Source organism: Amborella trichopoda, chromosome 13 (genome assembly GCF_054954075.1).
Source record: "Amborella trichopoda isolate Santa Cruz 75 chromosome 13, AtrichopodaSantaCruz75HAP2 v2.0, whole genome shotgun sequence".
Taxonomy (NCBI): domain Eukaryota; kingdom Viridiplantae; phylum Streptophyta; class Magnoliopsida; order Amborellales; family Amborellaceae; genus Amborella; species Amborella trichopoda.
In genome coordinates, this window is record NC_142348.1 from 4,600,469 (window position 1) to 4,625,881 (window position 25,413).

A 25,413-nucleotide genomic window follows, 5' to 3' on the forward strand; every position below is an offset into this window, starting at 1 on the left:
AACCTCCCAAGTGTGTGATAAATTTTTTTAATTTTAAAACTTAATATGTATATGCGTGTGTGCTCGTGCTCCTACTATTATGGGCTCCATTTAAAATGAAAAAAAACAATCATATTACAATTAAATGCCTTTTTATTTTTATGGGCTCGATTTAAAATAACTAAAACCAATAAGATTATAAGACAATCGAAGCATTTACCATGGTGTGTTTCCGAATTCTACAACTGTTATCTAGATAGCTCATAGTAGTGGAATGAAAGTAGTTGCGCTATCTTTTCAAGATTCTGAGGATATGCTGCTATCTTTTCACGATTATATAGGATATTTGAGGATATGGCGGTTGCTTGCATATTTAAAATCGGGGTTATATGTGTACAATATTTTTTGCCTACAAAAAATTCTGCAACCGTGAAGATTGTTCACATCTTTGCATATTACCGTAGTTTAAAGTTGAGCAGCTAAATACATTTCCTTTGTGTAAAATATGTGAATTTAAAGCTGAATGAGTTGAAAATTCTAAGTAAAAATATGTGAACTTAAAGCTGAGTAAGTTGAAAATTCTAAGTAAAACTATGTTAATTTAAAGCTGAGTGAGTTGAAAATTCTAAGTAAATGGAAGGATAGCTGGGAGTCGGATTGCTTTTGGAATATTACTGGTCAAGGTGGTAAAGATTAGAAAATTCATGGTTGTCATTGGGGCAACAAACCTCACAAATAGCATCAATCTTGTTTTGAGAAGGTTTGAGAGGGAAAGGGTGGTAGAGAACTCACTCATACTTCACACATCTGCACCAATGCCAACCCAAGTTTGATGGCACAGTTTCCAAAATGGCCATATGTAAACGAACAAGAAGAGGAATTCTTAGGCTCTCTTATTGTTCTCCTATTCCATTTTTGTCATGTTCATTCCAACGATGTTCACTAAGAAATTCATCAAACCCAGCATCATTAGATCTCAAATCCAAACTAATGGAAGCAAGCCCTTCATTATATTTCACACCAATCAAGCCCTTCAACATAAAAACATCATAAAAAACATTATCATCATAAACAGACTTACTCAAGGAACTGAATAAATATGCTGAATTACACCGGAATTTACCAGTCTTTTGACTATTTGGGGATAATTTTAAAGAGCCATCTAAGTCAAAACTAGAACTCGAGGCTTCTGTGGTAGACATGGGAGCCAATTTACCTTGCGGCATGAAGTGAAATTGTGTACCAGCCATTCTGTAATAACAATGGGCTCTTGATGTGAACCGCTCCTCTTATATCTGATTTTGGCAGTGGTATATTTATCTCAACCATCTGCTTGAGATGAGTGCAGTTTGCTGTTTGTAGACTACATGCAACAATGTCTACTCCCAATTCCACATGACGTGGAGAGAGCTGCCTTTAATGGGTTCCAACCCATCCCAAGCTCAAATTGGACATCAGAGAGAGAAGATGCAACAATGTATACAAGCCCATGCGATAATTTATGGAGCAAATATAATAAGCGATTGTCTACAAAGAAACCATTTATCTTTTGTACAAAGAAGTCACAATCATCTTGTCCCTTAAATTTCTTGGGTGGTTGTAAGAGTGTTATTTAATAGACACTATGTTCCAAAAAAAAATTTATTAGACTTCGTGACTCACCCCAAGCCATCCAATTTAATATCTAATGAATGGAAATAATTGTGACCTCCATGTACAAAAAAATAAATGATCTCTTTATAGACAATCCCATAGACATATCCCATAGAATAAGGCATTGTATATTGTGCGCCTATTTAGTACATTGGAAGGAGCTTATGGCAACCATCTACAATCTGTATCTATCGACGGACAGTGGCAATTAGCAGCTGTTCTGCTGATGACCAAGGCGATCCCAAGAACAGGACTTTGGCTCATCTCCCCCGTTCGTTGATAAGTACTTATATTTGATGGCCACTTTGAGTATCTTACATGATACTCAGTAGAAGCCTTTGAGAGGATTGAGTCCAACAGAAAAAATCTCTCTCTCTCTCTCTCTCTCTCTCTCTCTCTCAATGCATACTAAAACAGTATAACCGAATGATGCTTCCAATCGCAAGCACTTCAACAATTTTTAGATGAGTGGTCTTGATGCATACTAAAACAGTATAACCGAATGGTGCTTCCAATGGCAAGCACTTAAAACATTTTTAGATGAGTGGATTTCCTTAAAGCATAAGGAGTCATAGTTACATCTTCTGTCCAAATATAATTGCATTGCTGATTGCCGCTTCAAATACAAATTTCTTTAAAGAGCATTACATTAGGTATGAAGCGATCTCTTTCAAAACCATATGATGACATTATATCCATTTTCTTTAGGTCGCGTACCCCATGGCATCAGTTTCTTTCTTGTGTTAAGGAATGACTTCTGCTCTGGAAACATATGTTAAGATTAGTAATCATCATAAATAAACAAATGATAATAACAATTTAATAATATATCCCGAAAATTTCAGGGCCCAATCTTTTAGAGTATGAAATACACGATGAGTTTCCTAGTTTCGACGACTTCCGTATCAAAGCATGAAATACGATATAAGTTTCACTTACTGTGATTAGTTTCTTCAACTGTTCTAAAAGTTTCACTAGCTGCTCCTGTTTTGAAAGAAGGTTGCGCAATTCCTGGGAGAAATGGCCATAACACTGACTTTATACTCACACAAACTTACTGCCGCTTGATTTACTAAAAGCTACCAGGCACAAGTCTTCTGACTCCTAGAATTAAGGAAAGTTATCGAACATAGGTTTATCAAAACACTAGATCACCCAAAAATTATTAGACAGTTTACAGGGTCGATTATCTAAACATTGAACTTCTTTTCTTTTTCTGGGAAATACCAAACTGCCAGGTATATTAAAAACTGCTAGGCACAAGTTTGCCGGTCACTAGATTAATGAAAAATTTTCAGATGAGACTCAAGTTCACCAGCCACTAGATCTATCTAAAACTTCTACACACAAGCTTATCAACTCCCAAATGTATTGACAACTGGTAATGCTATATATTATGAATTGACATACCAGTTCAGTTTCGTCAAGCCCAGCTTCCAATGCCAGTATTTTCTTGGAAATTTGTTCATCAATGTCTTTCATTTGTGAAAGTGGATTTGGGTCATTTTTAAAGCTACTTATTTGGACTGCTGCTCCACTAGGCCTAGTTGTGCGTCTTTCACTCGTATCAGAAAGATGGTCATTCTGCATGAAGTCCTTCAATTTTGTCCCCTGCCTTACTAGGTTCTGAAAAATAGCTCCCACAATCAACGAAAATTAATTACGCCATGCAAAAAATGAAGACTTACAAAGAAAATATCTTTTCCATAATAGAAGAGTAAAATAAACATAAAATATGACAAAAATGACAAACATACTACTAAGCCCATTTCACTAAAATTGTTAGTGTGCATTGTCATGTGAGGAATAGAGTTAATTATTTTTGTTATTCTCCAGTTTTGTATCGTAAAAACCTTTTGTTATACCAAATGTGTGAGTAATCAATGTCCCAGTTCAGGTAGTCGCCATGGGGGTTAATGAGATCCATCCAACTGGTCTCCAGATGCTTTTACATGGTAACAAAAAACAAAAGACTTGAGCTTCAGGAAAGCTTGAAATCCATTCATCTGATGAGTTTCAACCAGATGAATGAGCTTAGCAGACATATCCATATCTGGAAATTCCATGAAGTGGGCTTTATCTCTATGATTCTCATACAAATATACTACTCTGGAGAACCAAGGAATCACCAAGAGTAATTTACAATTTCAGGTACAGAAGATTCTTCGGCAATTGCATCACTAAGGGCTTTACTATCGAGCCTTCCTGCCCCATCAAGGATTGCCTGTGAGCATAGTAGTTAAACAACTATCAGAAATCCAACAAGAGCTATACACTCAAAGTAATAGCTGGTTTGAATATAATCTGATAACTAAAAGTACTGATAGAAATTTGAACTTAGGAAAAACTAACCTCCAATATTTTTATGATTTCAGGATCATTCCACGGCCCTTTATCATTAAGTAAGCAGCCTCCATAGTCAGAACATTCACAAATTCCACCCAAAAATTTTGGCAAATTACTGTAGGGAAAAGGAATATTCCATGAGAAGAACAAGCACCATTGGAGATGTGTGAACTCATTCTTGTGTGAAACCAGTTGTGTGTTCATTTTCTTTCATTTAACAACCCAAAACAAACCCGTAAATGTACCTAAGATCAACCACTTCAAGCAGCTTACTGTGATATTTGTTCCCTAATACCTGAAAGTGTATTGTCAAAAATTAGACGATGAACATTTACACTTTGGGGTATTTGGAACAAGAAGGGTGGAAAGTATAAGATTACGAGAACTTCTTACATTAATCTTTGCTGCTGTCCTGGGATCCAGGAAAACTTTTATGGTATTCCACAACACCTTAAATCCCGGTCCAGCATTTATTATAAAAAGTTGATTAAGAGTCTGCAAGAAAAAAATTAAAATGAATATTAAACTCTACTTTAATGTAAGAAATTTTCAAGGTTCTCTCACTGATGTGTCTAATGCGTTCTAACATTTTATCTTATAACCACTTTGTTTTTTACTTATTTACTTAGCCCCTGCAAAATGAAATAAAATCCAATTTTTAGCATCTGTCATGTTGAGAATAGCCGCATTTGACAAATCCGTGCATCCTGCCCCAAAAATTGAATTTACAGCAGATACATAACAAGAAAACCTTGAGTAGGCTTGATGCTCAATAAGGAATTGGAGCAGATCCTGGACAACTTACCCTCTCCAAAATCCGAATGTTACATTAACAGGAAAGCAAATCTTAAACCAAGCTGAGGTTCTAAGAAAATGTATATTTTTTGTACCCATTCTACTTTCAAAATGTTTGGTTAACATATGCAAGGATACCTCATTGTGTCAATCCAATCAGTAAGAGGTTAAGCTCAATTTTTTTTTTCTTTCTGAATATGGTAGAAAACCAGTAGACAAGAGCACAGTGAAGTACATCAAGACAACAGAATCCCACTATGCCTTAGCAAAATCAGCACTTTCTTGAAGTTACAAAATCCCTTTTAGTTGGAATGATGTTACCTAAAATCTACTGGTCTGATGACATCTTAACTTACTGGTATACTATTAAGAAATTACCCACAATATTTTCTCCATGTCAATTTAATGGAAAAGCTTCCTTTCGGTTCTTCCTTACTTCTACACTATTAATAAATTACACAATTTTTTCTCCATGTCAATTTAATGGAAAAGCCTCCTTTGGGTTCTTCCTTTTACATGTTACCATCCCTTAATCCACATTGGAGAAGCAGCCAGATAATGATCAACTTGTTCGTCTCAACTTTTCTCCTCCTATAATCATTTCAGATACTATTTCCAATGCCACCTCCAAACAAATCAGGAATGTCAAACACAACAGCAACTATTGCTCACTTGAAGAGGAAACCGTTATGGAGAATGAAGACCAAAGACAAACACCACCTCACTAAAACTGTTCTCTCACATTTGCATCTCACCTCACCTCCAGGTTCTCCAATTACTTAGATTGCACTGGGAAAGGAAAAATTCATCATCTATCCAAATTAGAGTGATCTCATGCCATGTATTTTCTGATCCCTACAGTACTTTTTTTCCTACACTATATTTCAGAAGCTTGCAGTTAATGCAGCTGTCATATGTAATAAATCACTCCGCTATTCTTAACTTTCTTGATTACAATAAACAACAAACAAACATCAATAGATTTTAAAAAATATCTCAAAATAAGACAAAGGAAGTTTGGTAGAGGAAGAAATCTTTGACTCAATATGACAAGTACCTCAGGGTAGTAGTTGCTACCAATCTTTTGGACTTCAATGAAAAGATCTTTAGCAGTCTTTGTGAAGTTCTTCATACCCTGAAGGAAGTTTTTCTAAAATTTCATAAGTACTGTTCCATCATGTTGTAAAGGAACTAACAATAATTGATGGCTGCAACAAACATCATATACACTTGGTAAAAACAAAAAAATGTGTTAACACCCCCAGAGCAATTGTTCTTGGGAGATTATATGGAAAACCAAGTACACAGATTTACCACTCCAGACACGTCCAGGATCGTTGTTGTAGATGATATGTGCCTTTTTGCTGCAAGAGAGCATGCAGGAAACCTCAATCTCAAAGTCTTTTCCAATTCTGTGATGCGATATTTTACGTAACGATCTATTGTAGTTACACACTCCAGAGAACTCATATCTATCAACCCCATCCTTTCAATATATAGTGGTCTACCGCTTCTATCTACCCCATGAAACCCATGCGGGTAATACTTCTTTACCTCCTCATACTCCTCGAATTTAAAATTCTGCATGAAGACATTCCTCAAATTAGTAGTTGAAGATGGTACTCATTACACTAGTTAATACAAAGAAAACTTTTATATTGACAAGGGGGGCCTATCCACAAATAATGATCAAAATCACCAAATGTGATACCTGATATTGAATGAGCACCATTACTTTGTGTTAACTTTTCTCAGAAGTTAGTCATTTTATCAAGCATGGATAATAGGGCAATATTGCAGGCATTTAAATTGCAGGACGAAATAGATTTTGTACGTGTGAAGATATTGCTGTCAATCTCATATGCTACAGGGAACAAGGTCTCTCGTTCTTTGTTTAAAGACATATGCAATGATCTGAAAACCAGACTGGGGGCCAAACTGGAGAAGCGGCTGGTCCGGTGCCATCAAATTGAATTATTTTTTCAATGAGATATTGAACTTGGAGGGGTAGAATGATTCCATGGAAACTTGACTGGATCTTCTCAAAAAACCATCATTCATTGTCTGATATTCGTGTCAGTGATTTTAATAGATATGATGGCAGCTAGGCATGCTAACGTTATTGTATACAAGGAAGGGTTGAAGTTATGCTTCTAATGGGTTATACACCTCAATAACTTTGGTAACTCCTTATTCATGTTCATTCTTTCACTTTAATAGCAAATGTAACTTATCTGAAATAAATCTAAAGAAAAAAAACAAATGTTTAAAAATAAGAGAAAAAGATAGGTTTGGTTTTTGTTTAGAAGTACAGAGAATAATTGGTTTGTCGGAGCACATCACTATTACGGTGGGCATGTTTCTTACTATTCTTTAAGGAATCTGGAAAGAACAAAATAACCAGATCTTGAACAAAAAAGTGGCAATGGAAGTCATGGAGCAGATCAAACAATTTGGCTTAAGCAATGTTCTTGGACACGTAAGAAATTAGTCCTGCAGATATGACCAGAAGGTTCAGTTTGAGGTGAACAATGTTAAAAGGGTGGCTCCACGCACCTTCAGAACACTTGAACCAATTTTTGACAGATGCTTAAAAGGAAACCCATAGCCCACTAGTGATGTATGAGTTATTAGACATACGTAGCAGGAGACACAACTGTTGCTCGAGCCCTCCGAGCACACTGTTCTTACACTGGTTCTATAGACTTCAGATTCCAATGAGTTTCTCCATTCAATTAAGGGGGGATCCCACAAAGGTGAATAAGTAATCGTGGAAAGGTCAACGGCATTCCATGGAAGGTACATCACATTTTTGCATAATACTTTGATTTGCGTATAAGATTTAATCTCTTACAAACTTAGATTATGTTAAAAAGCAAATTAAGTGGTCAATAGCCCGCTTATCATAGCTGAGAAAACAGAACAGGTTTTCAGTATATTATGTTGCTCTATTATAAAAGACATACCTAATTAAAAAATTAAAGTGGCAAAGGAAATCTATTTTATTTTATTTTACTTTATTTTTATTTGCTTCGTAAATCCATGGAAGAGGTTAGGACTACTGCAAGTAGTTCTCAACTGGTCAAGGTAAAGGGGATAATCATGTTGATGGTATACCTTTCTTTTTCACTTGACGTTTGATTTTTGTTGAATTTAAAAATTTCTTCAATTATTAAAAAATAATATGATGATATTAATAAACAATGATGACATTGACCATGGCAATGATGAAGTTGGAAACAATATGCATGGTTAGATGTCATGGAAGAGACAATGATGGGAAATATACTGATGATATTCACCTTGGTAGCTTTGGGTTTGTATTACTAATTTGATACTGAAGAGGCTTACTACCAGTACTGCAAGCATGCCCATGACTATAATCAGTATTTCTAAGCTTCTAAATGATCATAACTGTTGTTTTTCCATGACATATTGCATAATCTTTTATAAATAGAGAGATAATTTTCAGATCATTATGAATGTTAGCATGTTTAACCATAAGTTATACATGGAAATTCATAGAGTTACTAACTGTATGTCTCTTTATTTAGGATTGGATTACATGTATATTTGAAGCTGTGGTTTCATGTGTTCCATATCACAATAAGCCATACCATACAGTGAATACACATCAAATACATGCATGTCACAATCCCTGTTCGAATGCATAATCTTGCACATGAATATCATCTTTCCACAACACGTGCATGCCTTTAATACTTTCATACCTTTTGTATCCCTTAATTTCTGCAGATATGCTATTATTTTTTCAAAGAACAAAATTACTGGCTAGGTCAACTTGGGATTCTGCAAGTCAAGTCAGTGTACAAAATGGACCACTGAGTTAGTGTCTAAAACATTTCTTGTTGTGCAGTATAATGGTTCACATGACATCCTACCTTGATTTGGTTGGTGATGAAAATTATGAAATGATAAACAAAGGATCCTTTGCGAATATAGTTTCATATAAAATGCTAAGGCATGTTCATGCATTATATCGAAAAATTAAAAAGAAAAATAAAAAATTTCATGCAAGAAACATTCAAATAAAAGAGCTCACTAAGATAGACTTAAGTTTCTCAATCATTAATGAATCAAATCTATTCATATCAATAAAGTCTTTTTGAAACCAAAACATTATTATCACACATGGTGCAAACTTCGGAGTTCTTCCAAATATTTATGGCTTATATCCACCTCAACCAGTGCATCAACATGATTCTCGTTGCGCCACTTCAACATGTTCAACCATATATCTCTTGCTTTAAGTGCATCAAAACGTCTAGCACGTAGAAAACTGGATGAAAGGGATAGAGAAATGATTGTCAAAAAAAGTTACAAATATGACAACACAGAACTACTATTAAGATCCAATGAGATAGGCATATTGCTATTAATACAGAAGTCTATTCAATTCATCCTTCTGTATGAAAAACGTAGTTAAGTTGGATTATGAAACTACACTATACAGGACATGCAATTTTTATTTTTTAGTTACTTTGGATAGCAATTCAAGTACAAACTTTATTTCTTAGCAACTTACCGCAAAAGGGTATGATAATCATCAAAATTTTCAGGAAGTAGGTTCTCTGATAAAAGTATTTCTCGAAATGATCGCACCTTCTGTTCTTCTTGTGGATCGCGAATCCCTTCAAAAACTAGTTGAATGTCCTTCCTCACAAGCCTCTTTAGTGAGGCTTGAAACTTCAGTTTAGCTGTTCTCAAAGATTGGAAACTTAACTTTGATGAAGACATTTGTTTCTCTACATCTTGAGAATGATGTTGCTCTTCAACAGTCAGAGTGAGGAAGCTATCGGATTTTCTCTGGCATGCAAAATCATAGAAATCCAAACGTTTCTCACTGGTCTCAATACTTGATTCTGTGCTTCCATCTATGTTAATCAACTTTGCTGATGGCATTGGTTTATCCTCCATACTGAAGGACAAGATGGGTAGTATATGCTACTTCTCTTTTTAATGCTACTTACTTGCACTACAATGGAGATGTTGGTTCTCTACCTGCAAGTTTTCACTGAAATGTTTTCCCCTTCTCAAATGAGAAAAAGAATAAATTATACCATGAGGTAGTTCTTCTTAAATGCTCATACCCATTCTCTTGCTCAAAGTCTGCAAAGAGATGTAATAAGGATTAATTTCATTTGTAAATCTCTTTAACATGTGGAGAGAATTAACATTTTGATACACATAAAAATTCTTGATTTCATGCTATTAAGAAAAGCAAATTTTTGAAAGAAGACATGTTTAAAATTTCGCATTCTTGCATAGTGATAATCCTTTGTCATGGTAAGTGCTTTTATCATTTGTGATTTGGGTCCTTTGACCAAATTTAGAATGTGTACATTATGTTCCTTTCAATGAGAGGAAATCAGTTGACTTATGGAAATCAAGAGTAAATACACCAACTCACAAGCCCATTTCTCAGTTGAGTACAGAATTGGGGTGACAGAAGAACAGCTTGCAAATTAGATAACCATGTTATGTTTAGATCCATGGGGAATTTTATACCTACATCTACACAGCAGCAAGTGGATCACTTTCCTCATTTATAAATGAGGTATGGGCTTTCACTACATCTAGCATTGTACATGGAATCTTAACCCAGTTAGTATCCATATCTAGAATATGCCAAACAAGAAGAAGAAATTTCTAAGTTCTCTACTTTTAGATGACAGGATTTCAACCTTTGAATAATTGCATTCTCAACTAGTTGTTGATTTTGATGTTTGATTTGTCACTAACATTTTGTGAAGGCTCTTTTTTTTTTGGGTAAGTATTTTGTGAAGGCTCTTACACAAAGTGTTTTGCAGAAATTACAGAATCTACTGGCGCAAAATAAAAAAATTAGCCCTTCATTTACCCTGAGGTTTTCTCCCATTAACATTAATTTTTGTTTTCACATGCAAATGAACTCTCTTCCCATGTATAGCTTGGACAACAATCTTTGACTTTACATATTAAAAAAAAAACAATCTTGGACTTTACATATTAAAAAAAAAACAATCTTGGACTTTACTATTCTAGGAGATTTACTTCCTTGATGGAAGTGTTTCTCTATTGGTGAACTCATTTGTCATTGCGGCAGCTTTACCCTTTTGATCCTTACCATCCAACTTCTTCGTTTTTCTGTAAATTGGGTATGTATGGCATTCATGTGTGTTTATTGCAATGGACAAAACATGCCAAAAAAGTAAATAAACAAAATAAAACAAAACTAACAAGGAAAACTCACGTCCGATTCCCCAGATATTCTTACTTAATTAGCCGAAAATTTCTTAAGAAATAAAGACCACTGATCTAAAATGAAATATACCTACTTCATAATCAATATTCAATATACACGAGTGAGTAGAAGGGGACTACGAATTACATAATCAATGAACCAAGTTCATAATCAGAAGGAACCAATTGCAACAAAAAGTAGCAAGTCGACGAGAAAAAAAATTCAGGAATAACAAAATAAACAAAATACAACAGCCAAAAGATTTCATGCTTCTGAGGGAGCATACTATCCAGTTACTCCCTCGGATAAAACCCAACTTAGGAGAAATTTTAGGATCCCAAATTTTGTGGATGCAACGTCGTCGTTAATCAAGAGGCTAAACTCAAAAAAGCAAAAAATTTCCATGCACTTGAAAAAAGTAACGTATCGAGATTGAACCAAAACCGTCCTTAAAAAATTTTCAAACTTTGTCTTTTGGAAATAATTATCTAGTGATTCTTATCCCAAAAATCCAACTAAGTGGATTTTCTGCCCGAGAGAGTAGATGAACAGTATATGCTCCTGCAGGAGATGAGTATACGAACCATACAATCAAAATAATTTTATTGTGTAAAAATGACTTTTGAGGATATATCAACGAAAATGAGAAATATATTTGCCCGAAAAAAGGAAAAAGAGAAACAAGGAGATAATGGCCATAAAATTTAACCAAGCAGCTAAGAAATTCATGCATAAAATAAACGACAAAGTTGATTAACTCAGAAATTCATGCAGAGATTAATAAACAAAGTTGATTAACTCAGGGCAAGAGCTGAGATTACCTTTCGAATGACAAAAACCAAGCTAAAGAGAAATCAGGAATGATATGCCATAGAAATTCAGCTGAAAAACCACATCAATTTGAGGAAAACAGAGGAGTAGGTGGAGAGAGGGACCGGTATTTTGAAAGAGAGAGAGAGAGGATAGAGAGAGGCGTAGAAAGGGGACCAAAAGAAGGGAATTAGGTTCCCTTCTTTGAGGGAGAGGAATTGATGTAAAGGGATCTTCTTGCTTGTCATTGAGGTAACAATTCAGAGGCCACCCCAATTTGACAGACGCACAGATAAGAGAAAACACTTAATATAGGAGGGAGAGAATCCATCTAGAACACACTAGGTTCTTACAAGTCCTGACTACTATAAGAGCCAAAATTGCAGACACACACCTGTTTTAGAAGTTTTTACAAAAACCTGAGAAATCTTAAAATATTTACTAAAATTAACAGAGGTTCAAAAAATTGACCAAAACTACCATGAAAACCGCATCTGACTGATTCCCTCTCTTGTTCCTGAAACTGATTAGAACCCAAGCCAAACCAGCAAGTAGATGGTTCAACCAGCGACAGGCAACCTCGCCAATTGACCTCCATCCAGTTTTGCATAACAATGCCACAAGTTCTACTATTGCAAAGTAGAACAATATGTCACCCAAAATCTCAGAAAGATACATAATCAATTTTACAATTGACTCCACAAACAGTATACATATTGCATCAATTAGACATGCATCATGTCCCAGGCAATGAAAATGGTGATCAAGTTTATGGACAACATACAAGTTTAACTGGTTAAATGATACAGGCAATTTCCTCTCCATATTTTTCTTCCTTGGTCTAACAGTAACTTTTTCTTCAATTTTTGGTATGTGGGTTCTTTTTTCCTATTGATAACTGTTAAATTAAGCAGCAACTGGGGTCGGCACCGATGGTGGGACCCTATTTTCAGCAGGGATCTCCACAAACTCTGATAGGATGGCTCGAAACTCTTCCCCTGACATGGTTTCTTTCTCTAAAAGGACCTCCACAATCTTGTCAATGGCTTCACGATTGTTTTGAATGTGATCCAAAGCAATTTCATAAGCGCTGTCCGAAATGCGCTTCACAGCTGCATCAATGTCCTCTGCAAGCCTCTCCGACATGGAATTCCTTGCCATCATCCTCATGATCACATCTGAGCTTTGAGCAGAGGTGTCCATGAGAGACCATGGGCCAATCTCTGACATCCCAAACGTGGTCACCATCTGCGATGCGGTAAAGTTAAGATTCCCAAGCTTTCCAAACAAAAGCTTCACCCATGATGAACACACGCTCACATAGTCACACACCTCATGCGCACTTTCTATAGAAACAAACCTCACACGCATCAATAATTATCTACATGCATATATACAAATGTCCATTGAAATGCACCTCTTTTTGAAATGATTGATGGTAATGGTAAGATAATAACTCCTGATGGCGAACGTGACCCCAACGGTGGCATCCCCTCTTTGTCCATCACCAAACAATCATTTCATTAGATGGTCATCACCCCAATGGACAATGGCTCACAGCACATTGCATTGTGTATATTCTATTCTTCTCAATTTCAAAATAGTAGAATTCCGAGACTATTAAATATAGTATGACCCATATGACCATGGCAGAGTGGGTCATAGGAGTCATCCCCATCCCATAAACAGATTGTACAGTGGAGGAAGGAGGGATGCACAACTGAATCAATAACATGTTTGGTAGTAGGACCCTGCCCGCCCATCATAGTCCAACCCATTGATGCGACAGGGTTGAGTCCTGTGACCATACTATACTGTTGCAGTGGTCAAATGGCCACACCATATTTGCCTACATTGGTACCACGAAAAGGCTTGTTTACCTGTTTGGCTAAACCAGTTATTTGCTGCAAGTCACCAGCTGCACCAGTAGTGACCTCAGGCTCACCAAATATTACCTCCTCCGCAGCTCTTCCACCGAGGCCCCCAACAATCCTTGCAAACAATTGTTGCTTTGAAATCAATGTTGGGTCATCCCCAGGAATGAACCAAGTAAGGCCCCTCGCTTGACCCCTTGGAACAAGGGTGACCTTTTGAACAGCATCATGTCCCGGAGTTAAAGTACTGGGAAAAAAAAAAATTATATATTAGCATTCGTTAACTCACAGCATTCAAATCCCTATTAGTCCCACTCCAAACGACAAGTTTCGACAAACATACAAAAATTAGTTGTATCCCTATATTGCCAAAAAATGCATATGAATCTATCATACTTTGAGCAAAGGTTTCTTAATAAAAAGAAACTAGTAGAAACTCTGCAAGAAGTTAAGATCTGAGACATAGTAATGGTAAAAGTCATAAAAGATATCATCCATGTAACTGATTTTTCTTTTGTCTTTTTCTAGCTGGGGTTTTCAAAGCTTGTGAGTTCCATTACAAATAACAGAGTTCACATCTTGTGGCATCTTAAAAATAGGAAGATCATCAAATACAGGTTCCGTATTGTATATGGTAGACAGCCAGCAGATCTTATGTCCATTCTCAGATCTAATATACAGATAAGCCTCCGTCAACTTTTGAAAAAAAAACAGGGACATTTAGTCCACTTTTAAAAGCAATCTCTCTCTCTCTCTCTCTCTCTCTCTCTCTCTCTCTCTCTCTCACACACACACACACACACACACACACACACACACATACGCGCACACACACACACAGACATGCATGAAGAGTGAGACCATGGCAGAGAAAAAAGTGAGTAAATTACCCACAAATTGCATGACCAACTTCATGGTATGCCACCAGGCTCTTGCTTTTCCCGTCAGTCATAACAGTTCCTTCCATTCCAGCCACTATCCTATCAATCGAATCGTCAATCTCTTTGGAGGAAATTGCAGTCTTCCCACGACGACCAGCCAAAATTGCAGCTTCGTTCAAGAGGTTTGCAAGATCGGCCCCACTAAAACCAGGTGTTCTCATGGCTATCACATCCAATGAAACATCACCATCAAACTTCTTGTTGCTAGCATGCACTTTCAATATCTCAGTTCTTCCTCTCACATCAGGAACATCCACAGTCACCTGCAACAAGAAGGTATATGAATTGTAGTGCATGTACACCAGAGTAATTCCAAGTATTGATAATTTACCAGAACTATTCTATAAAGACCAAGAAGAACACGAGGAGAAAGTATTTAAAAAAAAAAGAAAGAAACTAGAACACCATGCTTCAAAACATGGAATATGGATCTACCATAACTTGAAAGAATGTATGGTTTATGCACATGCATATACATGTTTCAATTGTATCTATCTATCTACCGATAGATCTATCTATCTATGGAGCGATTTGTAATACATATTTGTATGCATGTGCCAATATATATAACATCGTCATTTTTGGTTTAGTTATTTTAAAACACAATCTAAGGTATGCAGACAATTTACACATGTCAGCCACTCTAGAGGTTCGGGCTTAAGGCCAATATTTAACTGATAATGCTAAAAAAAAAAACTTAAATCCTTGAAAAGAACACACGAATAAGAAAGGCATATACTAACCTGTCTATCAAACCGCCCTGGACGAAGCAGGGCAGAGTCAAGAATATCAGCACGGTTAGTTGCAGCTATCACAATGATACCCGTGTTGCCTTCGAAACCATCCATTTCAGTCAAGAGCTGATTGAGTGTTTGCTCCCTCTCATCATTCCCACCTCCAATTCCCGCCCCCCTTTGCCTACCAACTGCATCAATCTCATCAACAAACACGATGCAAGGAGCATTTTCCTTTGCTTTCTTGAAGAGGTCACGGACCCTAGAAGCACCCACACCCACAAACATCTCAACAAACTCTGACCCAGAAATAGAAAAAAAAGGCACACCAGCTTCACCTGCAAAATTTTAATTTTCTTGATGAGAGAAGAAGCCATCATACAAGGAGACAAAACATTACCTGGACATAGCAATGAAAAAAAATTTATCATAAGCCAATGGACTACAGAAATGATGGAAGTGATGGACTAGAACCATATGCCAATGTCATCACCATAGAGTGAAATGATGAATTGTAATAAAATAAGACAATGGCGAGAGAGTAAGAGAGAGGGAGAAGAGGAAGGGGGCGCCATAATAAAACATTGCCCCAGTCGTGGATCCCACTCTTTCCATCACTTTGCGTCATTTCATTGGACAATGAAATCCTAATGGAATTTAGTTTTCCATAGTCTATTGGATAATAGTGCACTTTCCAATGCATAAATATTATTAAACTAGGGTAACTTCAAAAATATCATTAAACTATGGTATATGGCACTCCAAGGTTAGAACCGCTGGCTGTTATAACAATGTGTGAGTAAACATACTTATAAGGCCCACTCCAGTTAATCTACACTGATCCAACAGAGGGAATGGACGGTAGATTTCACCACATTGGCATAATTCATTGTGATACACTTCCCCTAACTTCAATAAAACAAAGAAAAAGAAAATTAAGAAAAAGAAATATCGTCACCTGCAATTGCTTTGGCAAGCAAAGTCTTTCCAGTTCCTGGTGGACCAATAAGAAGAACACCCTTAGGAATACGTGCCCCAACTGCAGTGAACCTCTCTGGCTTCTTTAAAAACTCAACAACTTCCATAAAGTCTTGCTTAGCTTCGTCAACCCCAGCAACATCATCAAATGTCACACCAGTGTTGGGTTCCATTTGAAACTTGGCTTTAGATTGGCCAAAGGCAAGGGGAAAGCCAGGACCCCCAGGTCCACCAATTCCCCCAGATGATCTTCTTGAAAGAAGAAACAACCCTCCAATGAGGATGAGAGGGAACGCCAAATTTCCAATAAGGTTGAATAGAAGAGAACCCGAGTCTTCTTGAGCATTATGAGCTGCAAAGTCGATGTTCTTCTCTCTAAACTTTTGAAGGAGTTCTTGGCTGAGACCAGGTAGTTGGACACGTACTCTTTGGATCCGATTGCCTAACTCAGGGGAAATTGCCTCAACTATAGCAATGGTACCATTTTCATAAAGATCAACCTTTTGCACTCTATCCTTATCTAAGTACTCCAAGAACCTTGAATATGACATTCTAGAGGAGGATACACTTTGGTCATCTGCCTCAGCAGGCAGAGCAACCCCAGCACTACCAAGAAGCAATTTTAGAAAATCTCTCCTTCCTTCATGCTTCTTGTGCTTCAAAGAAGCACTTGCATAAATAGTCGTAATAGGATTTACACCCAAGGAAGGGCGGCCTGTGGAAGAAACCCTTTGCTTTCCATAAAGTTCTTTGTCCAAGCTGTGTTTGTTGGTGCAGGAAGATAGGCCTGATGAAATCAGACATGCCGTTGAACTAGCCATTTTCAACAGAACACCACGTAGCTTAGTTACCGTGACCTTTACTGCAATGATTCAAGGAAAGAGAGTGAAATTGAGCAAACGATAAGGGACACGACAGCGTGGTACTTAAATTCTACCAATATTCTTAATCCATCTGAAAGGGGAACTCCCAAACAAACGTGTTTTGTTCAGGGGGATTACATAGTTCAGCCTAAACGAGCACAAAAGGAAGGCTGGAAGGAAAATTCATATAATTGGTCAAAATGAATCCCAAAAATAAAGGAAGAATGACAGCAATATCATAAGTCCACCAATTATTGCATGAAATAGAGATTATAAAACAGGCTTGATTACATAGTCCTTTTACCTTGTGCTTTACCTGATATTCATAGAAGAATTGAGACATTAGAATTAGCGTCGAGGTTATTAATTTACGTGTCCGTTGGCGGGGCATATTTGACCATGAACCATGTAGCGCTAATGAAAGTGACTCTTATCTGTTCCATCTCAGTTTCTTTTGAATTTAGCAGCTGCATTGAGATGCCATCTCGACATCTCTTACTGCTGATGTACATTCTTGTTTTTTTCTAAGAAGTAACTATCACCTTCCCTCAAAAGAAAAGGAAAAAATAAGAGTTCTGGCCAAATAGGCCTCTTTAATATATTGGTTAGCTTATGCACTAGTACATGCATGATGCCACCAAAGACACTTGAGAAAGGAGTTCCTAGATGTTGGGAATCCTTGGAGACAGAAACAACTTCTCCTTGCCGAAGAATACAGCCATTTGGTGAAAATTTATCCCTCATTGAACCAGAGTGAACTAACATCTGGCCAACTCCCCATCTAGTGAAGTTTCTCAAATGGAACAAGTACCTCCAAACACCTAATTCTAGTCCTAAATAATAAAAAAGTTTAGAATTTTTCCGGTATAGACTTACATAATTTTTGGATACTTGAGAGGAAAAAGTCATTATCAATGATTTTCAGAAATCAGGCATATGTTCCAAAAATGTGTTCTTAGGATCAGCATGTCAAATAACTTATACTCAAACTGCATGAATATCAAGTGAGGGTAAACTGATCTTATCTTGAGGAACATTGAATCCTTTCGGGAATTTTTTAAAATATATACAACAACAACGTCAAAAGGATAATAGCTAGCCTATTTTAAATTATATATGACAATATTTTGGGTTAATTCACAGTCGCAATACGGATAGTATTTTACTGATTTTGCTAAATAGGTGTCCAGCTATCTTCTGAGATTTAAAAGCATATAAAATGTATGTGATCAACAAGAAAAGACTCTATACTTTGATACTACACATTTAACTTCCTGCATGGAAAATCTTTAAACTTCCTTGAATTTACAACTGTAGATGCAATATGAACAAACTGATACTTCATGAACAAAAGAATAACCAGTCCTGCTACCATTGTGGTACAAGACTAAAGACACACAATTACTAGCTTCAACAAGCACAAAAAACTTGAAACAAAAAAGAGGATTGAAGGTTCTGATACAAAAACTTAGAAATACACCAAAAGAAACTTCAGAGGACTACCAATGATAACATACAAATGAAACGAACCATCCATTATTGACATAAAAGAGAAACCCATAAAATTACAAAAAATGAGGCAGTGGCACCAAGTTTGAAAACCCACATGCAGCTAAATTTGAAATGCATAGTACATTACACACAATTATTTAAATTGAATTTACAAGATAAAAGTGTATATATATAATGTGGAGAATCTAACGAAATTGAAGAGCAAGTATGCGTGCATAGATGAATTAAGCTACTCTGACTATCCAATAACAAATCTTTTTTTTAATAATGGATAATGTTAAGCTTGTTTTAAGTCACACTTGAATGAATCAGCAACTTTTGCAAATAATAGGAAAGCAACAGAACTTAAAAGAAACAACAACTTTCTTTTTTTTGTCTTTTTTGAATGCGGAAATGGAAATAACTACTTTTCTAAATGGACATATGATAATATCTTGATCGCGACATTGTTGAATATAAACGGCTCCCATTCTGCTTGCAAATCAAAGGGAAAACAAAAGTAGGTGAAGTGTATGAAGATGAGACACATAAACCCAACTATTGAAGTTCCAGGCATCAAATGCCTCAAAGCAGAGGGCTGATTCTTCCACCAAGCTTCCACTGAAAACCGGGCTACAAAAAGAATTAAAAAATGATTCTACCTCTAATTCATAACCTCAGAGATTACTCTTCCACCAAATCAATGATTTATGAGAGCAGTGACGGAAAAAATTGTTTTCATGGGTGAAACCAAATGGCAGCTATGAGTAGTGTATTCAATGGCTAGCTTCATTATTCTCGATGACCCAACAATTTACACTGTTTTCGCTCCAAACTGGAAAGGCCATGAAGCTTAATGCGAGGAGAGAGAGAGAGATTTCCCAATACCATAAAATCCATAAACCTCAGCAGAAATTCGCAAATACAAAACTACAGGATAGTACCATCGACAATAAGAAGAAGATTATTAGTACGTGAAGAGAGAGAAAAATAGAGATATAGAGAGAGGCAGAGTATATACCACGAGATGCAATATCAGTGTAAATTACTGAGCAATGAACAAACCCATATCAACAAAAACAAACTTACGGAAAAGAAAGAGAACATGAATCTCATTCGAATTTTACCGGTAAATGGAGAAATTGGGTTCCCAGAACCAGAGGTAATATGAATGATATCCTAACGGCTACTTGTTTCTCCCTCCATCGAGAACTGAGGATGAGAGAGAGGGAGAGGGTTTCTACTATTTATTCCACTTTCTGGAGGTTGACAGAGAGAGAAGAAGCAGGTTAAGTCCAGGCCACGTCTCTCTTTAACTCTTTGAGGTGTGCGTTGAAGTAAGCTTGCCCTGCTATTGTATTGTGAAATACCACGTGGCCTCACAGATCCCACACACAAGGATAGATTTTTTCTCATTTTTCGATCTTATTATGCATTTGCGTCTAGAGAGAGAAAGATCATTTTTTGGATGCGTTTTATATATATACAGAGAGAGGGAGACCATGAGATTTTTGGGGTTCGACAAGCAAAATTAGGGGTGGCAACGGGTCAGGCCGGGTTGGGTTTGGTTTCTTGGATCCAAATAATTTATTATGGGATCCGGACTCGAAATATAATGTGGGACCTAGACCTGGACCTAGACCCTACCCAAAAATTAAAATATCTATGTATTTTAATATATTTTCATAAAGCGGACGTGAATGGCGTTCAGGTCTAAGATTTTAACTCGAACTTGACCCGTCGAGTCCAATTTTTTGACCCATACCCAAATCCAGGCCGTGTCTAGTCATCAGGTCCCCGGATCCATTGCCGCCCCAACAAGCAATCTCGTTTATTCGTTTATATCCATCCCTTTTTATCAAAAATCAAATATTCAAAATATTTTTTAATATTTGTAATTTATGAAAAACTAAAGGTTGTTCGGTTTATATGGCTTTTAAAAGCGTTATGGGTGCTTGTAAAATGAAATAATATAGTGAAACATGAACTCAGTTGGAGTGTGGTACCTCGTGAACCATACTAAACAAACGATAGTTTGCTGACACCAAACTGTGCTTAACGATCTAGGGCAGTCAATTGAAAAAAACACATGTTACTCATACATGAAGAACAAACCGATGAGGGTTTATGGGTTAACTCTTGATGAGGTCGGAGAACACGCCGGGATGAGTTAAGCGATTGACTGTGTGACCCTTGTGTGTGATGGTGGCCTACAGAGATGAGACTCAAAGCCTCATCCATGTGTCATCACACGGCATGCATATTGATAGATCGTTCGGGAATGCCAGATATCCACCTTTGGGTGCAGCGTATGCATGTACGAGAGATATCCCCATGCGCCATAGAGCTGTGGTCGCATCAGGTCGTGGTGACCTTGACTAATCTCTAAGGGAGGACCTATATCCACAGACTGGGATTGCGACCATTTGATTCATCGACCTGACTTTGGTGACCCGCTAATGAGCCCCTGTTTGGACTGGGTCATGTGAAACACTGGGTCGGTTTGATAAAGCTAGTATGGTCTGTAGTCCACAGTTGAAGGTGAAGTACCCCATTATTACATATTGGATTCCTAAAACCATATGGATCATTTTTCAAGCATATTAATTTAATTGTGTTCATTTTATTATTGAAATGATTTTAGTTTTATTATTTGAATTTTTATGAATATCTTAATATTTGATTTGAGATTTTTGGACTTATAAAAATACAGTTATTGTTATTACAAAGTTATAAAAATTCAAATGTATATTTTAAATTGTTTTGTTCAATTTAAAAAATAATATTTTTTTTATAATATTCCATGGGGGAATATAGTGTATATGGGCCCACCATGTGGCATGTGGGTGGGGGCCCACATGTGCCACAAAAGGGTGACACGCCCCACCCTCTTTGGATTCTCTTGTTTGTTTTTAAGATAATGTTAGTTTGATTTGTGGCATGTGGTCAAATCTTGAAAGGAATATATTGACCATGGTTTTATCTATTTTGTAGCAAGTTTGTTTTAAAGAGATATGGTCAATTTGAATTAATGTGGATCTTATTTTATTTATATTTTGTAGTATTTATCTACTTGATATTATTTGACATATCCTTATGGAATATGTGATATGGATCATATAATTTTATAGAATGCATGATATTTATTTTATTTAAATATATTGGTGGGAAAATTGTCTAGGAAAGGGAGATAATGGTTAATGCATATTCCATAATGTTGATAGATTGGCTAGGATCTCTCACCCCACAATACGAGGCAAGCCAAACAAAACCCCAATAAACCCTAACCTTATTCAAAGCCTATAAAAATGATTATCTCTACTAAAAAATCTCTACACCTTATCTTTCTACCACTTTCTTTTAAGAAAGTTTGATCTCTCTCTCACATTGTGAATGAACCTAATGGTCTAAGTTATGGAGTTCTTCTACCAAAAAATATCTACACCTTATCTTTCTATATATCTCTCTTAATAAAGTTTGATCTCTCTCTTACACATTGTGAATGAACCTAAGGATTTGAGTTATTGAGTTATTCTCTCTTATCTCTAAAATATGGATTTACGGCTAAGTGTTTTAAGGTTTAGCAAAAGGAGAATCCTTCTCTCTCAAACTAGGTTGCTAAAAGAATTCACCTAGGGTTTGAGTTTGCGATCAAAGGGGTTCATGTTCCATTGGTGTGGCTTGGCCGAAATTTGCTTTTCCGGTTCGAGATTGAAGCTAAACCGTTGATCCTGCGCCATCAAATGGTGGTGACTCGATATAGGGTGTAATAAGCCTTGTTGAGGTAATTTCCGGCAGTCTTCCTTTTTGTTTATTAAAATCTTATATTTTATTCTACAGTACAGTGTATAGTTGTTTCAATGGCATCAAGTTGATAAAATCTTGATTTTATTGTTATGTTGATTTTATTTTGAAATTTATTTTATTATAATAAAGACCACCTGTAGGTGATATTTTAAAAAAAAAAAAAAAAAATGTATTCCTTGATAAAAGATCATATAAGTATTTCTTTCAAAAGTGGCTAGAGCTCAATGGAAATTCTTGTAGGTAACCCAAAGTAGTTGGTAAAAAGCTACGGTGATGATGATAATTTATAAAAGACAAAATGTTTTATTTTTTTAATTAATTTTTAAATTTTAATATTACTTTTATACATGTTTAACCTCTATCATTCTATTATGGGTGTGGTTTATATAAGATGTCCATCTTAAACAATTAAAATGAGGTGCACTTCTAAATATTGGTAAAAAATGTAATTTTGGTGACGAAAATCCTTATGATGGCCTAATGATCTATATTTCAAATCAAATATAAAATTTAAAGCTGGAAAATTGATGTAGATAGTGCAGATCTATAAACACTAAAAAGTTTTTAAAATGGAGAGTATAGATGATGTGTTACACGATGTACTTTTTTCTAGGACTTGAAATCCTTTTCTTTCTTTTTGTTCTTCTCATGCCCAAACATCTCTATATCGAGATGATCAATGGTAAGTTTTTGGATAATGGAATAACCTTCTAGAGTCAATTTTGTAATTGCACTTTATTTGTATGGTATAAGGTTCACACTTTATATAAACTTTTTCTTTATATTATACTTATTTTTACTTTATAAATCTTCAATATTGTTATATAAAGAGTACTTTTATGTTTTAATTATTCTTATTTTCTCTTATTTACTATAATTTCTTGTAATTTATAAACCATCTCTCTTAGCATATTTTATTCTCAGTTTGCGATCTCTTTCAATATATCTCTAACTGCAATACAATTCAAATGTTTTGTGGTATTTACCATAATTTCAAAACTTATAATAGGATATATGCCAAGAATAGCTCAAACGTTCAATTATTTTTTGTTACGTGGGTTTGTTAAAAGAAAAATGAATAGCAAATAAATCATAAATAAGGAGATTAAGTATTATAATAACGAATAAATATTTTAATAAAGTTTCACTAAACTAGTGCAGCATATTCGCCATTATTTATTTTTAACTGCTTTAGATTTAAAAAATAAATATTTAAATACATGTCATATTTATCTCAGTAAGTTGTTTTGATGGATTCTTGCTATTTTAACTTTACTAATTATGATGGAGCCTATTTAGCATAGAAAACTCTTTTCCTTAAATTTATCTCAAGTTTTGCGTATTTGTTTTAGAAATCTCTATATTTACTCTCTTTATTGATATTTTTATTAAAGAAATGGATTTTGGCAATAAATAAAATAGATTTTTAGGAGGGATATATAACTTTTCTTTACAAAAAATTAAAAAGTAAGGCTTTCAGAGAAAATAAAGTTTTTAAGAAAATGAGAAGTATATAATGCGACTATTTACCTTCAATACCAAATTATAACAATTAATCTTGACCATTGGATGTGAAATTTTGTTGAACTTTGCGACACACCGAAGCTATCAGATTTCACATTGGACAGTTATAAGTAAAAGCAATGATCCAATGCAACAGTTGTATCATAGTATAATATAATGACACATATAGAAAACCATATTTGTGGTATTTGTATGATCCCAAAATTTGTACACACACTCTCTTCATCTCAATAATCAATCCGCCAAAAAACAAGTTCAATTTGAACCTTAGATATGGTCAAAATGAGTTCCCTCCAAAAATGAATCTAGACCATTCATTTTATGAATTTCAAGATCTTATCCTTTATAAATTCAAAATCATTTTTTTTTTTTAACATTGTCCATCTAACGATAATAAAGCCATCTAAAAAAATTGGAAATGAAAAAATCCTTCTAAGGCTTAGATCTAAGCATCTCACCAAAATGAATGGCCTATGTTAATTGGGCTAAAAAAATACTTTCTAGGTATTGTTTTTAACTTTTTATTTTTTTGTGATTGTTCATAAGAATGAAAATAGTATATATTTCAAAATTTGGATCAAACAAATGACCATAAGATGATTTTTTAAAGTTGTTGCATCATATTACTGTATAACGGTTGCATGAAATCATTGCCTCTTTACAACGGTTGCATAAAATCATACAATTGGGACCTTTTTATACCAATGGTAAAATGTCTCAATGTATACAATCCTCCAAAAAAAAAAAAAAAAATCCTAATAAATGTTTTAACCAAATAGATTTTAGAGTAAGTGGAGGGGGGAAAGAATCGCAATGAGGAATTCAAATTCACACGCATCTAGGAGAGTTGAATTTGATACATGAAACTACGATATAATCAAGGGGAGAAAGAAGAACACCTGAAATGTCACATCCTCGTTTCTTTCTTTATCAAGAGAAGTTATGTGTTCCATCATGATATTATCCTAAATCACTTGAAATCAAACCCGAATTTGTAGGGTGGATCACTCCTTCCGCATATATGTGTTGAATTGTAGATATGGCAATCCAGATTGGTCCAAATTAGTGATTAAAATGATATAAAAAATATAATAAAATTTAAAACAAGGGTTTGTGAGGTGGGGTATGAAAATATTAGATAAATTTAAAAAATATATATGAAAAGTAGGGTTTTATGGGGAATCGGGTTGGTACCGATGTTATATTATAACTGATTCGGTCTTGGTAGATTCACAATCTCGATTGAGAATTGCTAAGGTTTAAAACATTGTGCATACTGCTTTGGGACCCATCTCACACGATACTAAAAGCAAAATCCTCTCTTCACTAGTTATTTGAAATCAAGTAGATTGGGGGTCTAGTCAAATTCCAATC

General features: G+C 35.5%; 2 protein-coding genes across 20 annotated transcripts; both read right to left on the reverse strand.

Moving 5' to 3' along the window:
* Positions 1–2,127: 2,127 nt before the first annotated feature.
* LOC18428802 (phosphatidylinositol/phosphatidylcholine transfer protein SFH11) lies at positions 2,128–12,113 on the reverse strand. Of its 19 annotated transcripts, none has more exons than XM_088856378.1 (12): positions 11,839–12,111; positions 9,320–9,903; positions 8,974–9,073; positions 6,088–6,354; positions 5,831–5,908; positions 4,372–4,473; positions 4,224–4,273; positions 3,985–4,093; positions 3,776–3,856; positions 3,043–3,258; positions 2,572–2,643; positions 2,128–2,394 (listed from the first exon to the last, which is right to left on the reverse strand). In XM_088856378.1, the coding sequence occupies exons 2-12, from the start codon at positions 9,709–9,711 to the stop codon at positions 2,359–2,361; spliced, it is 1,503 nt and encodes a 500-aa protein (XP_088712504.1). In that variant the 5' UTR covers positions 9,712–9,903; positions 11,839–12,111; the 3' UTR covers positions 2,128–2,358. The 19 variants fall into 19 exon arrangements, 17 of the variants coding, with proteins under 17 accessions (XP_088712504.1, XP_020519601.1, XP_088712503.1 ...); XM_020663942.2 differs by having other exon boundaries at positions 5,831–5,923; positions 11,839–12,109; XM_088856377.1 differs by having other exon boundaries at positions 8,926–9,073; positions 11,839–11,928.
* A 385-nt stretch (positions 12,114–12,498) lies between these two features.
* On the reverse strand, positions 12,499–19,994 carry LOC18428801 (ATP-dependent zinc metalloprotease FTSH 2, chloroplastic). Its single transcript, XM_006838099.4, has 6 exons — positions 19,836–19,994; positions 16,335–17,216; positions 15,386–15,714; positions 14,592–14,905; positions 13,708–13,948; positions 12,499–13,075 (listed from the first exon to the last, which is right to left on the reverse strand). The coding sequence occupies exons 2-6, from the start codon at positions 17,173–17,175 to the stop codon at positions 12,734–12,736; spliced, it is 2,067 nt and encodes a 688-aa protein (XP_006838162.2). The 5' UTR covers positions 17,176–17,216; positions 19,836–19,994; the 3' UTR covers positions 12,499–12,733.
* Positions 19,995–25,413: the final 5,419 nt, after the last annotated feature.

What these genes read in the sequence shown, in the direction of transcription:
- LOC18428802 (XM_088856377.1), bottom strand. Translation starts at nt 9,711, where the DNA reads ATGGAGGATAAACCAATGCCATCAGCAAAGTTGATTAACATAGATGGA. An exon ending in AACTCCGAAGTTTGCACCAT is followed by an intron (nt 6,355 to 8,925) that starts GTGTGATAATAA and finishes GTCTTCATGCAG; the next exon opens with AATTTTAAATTCGAGGAGTA. An exon ending in CTTGAAGTGGTTGATCTTAG is followed by an intron (nt 4,094 to 4,223) that starts GTACATTTACGG and finishes TTTTCCCTACAG; the next exon opens with TAATTTGCCAAAATTTTTGG.
- LOC18428801 (XM_006838099.4), bottom strand. Translation starts at nt 17,175, where the DNA reads ATGGCTAGTTCAACGGCATGTCTGATTTCATCAGGCCTATCTTCCTGC. An exon ending in GTTGGTCATGCAATTTGTGG is followed by an intron (nt 13,949 to 14,591) that starts GTAATTTACTCA and finishes TTTTTTTCCCAG; the next exon opens with TACTTTAACTCCGGGACATG. An exon ending in TAACTGGTTTAGCCAAACAG is followed by an intron (nt 13,076 to 13,707) that starts GTAAACAAGCCT and finishes ACCGCATCGCAG; the next exon opens with ATGGTGACCACGTTTGGGAT.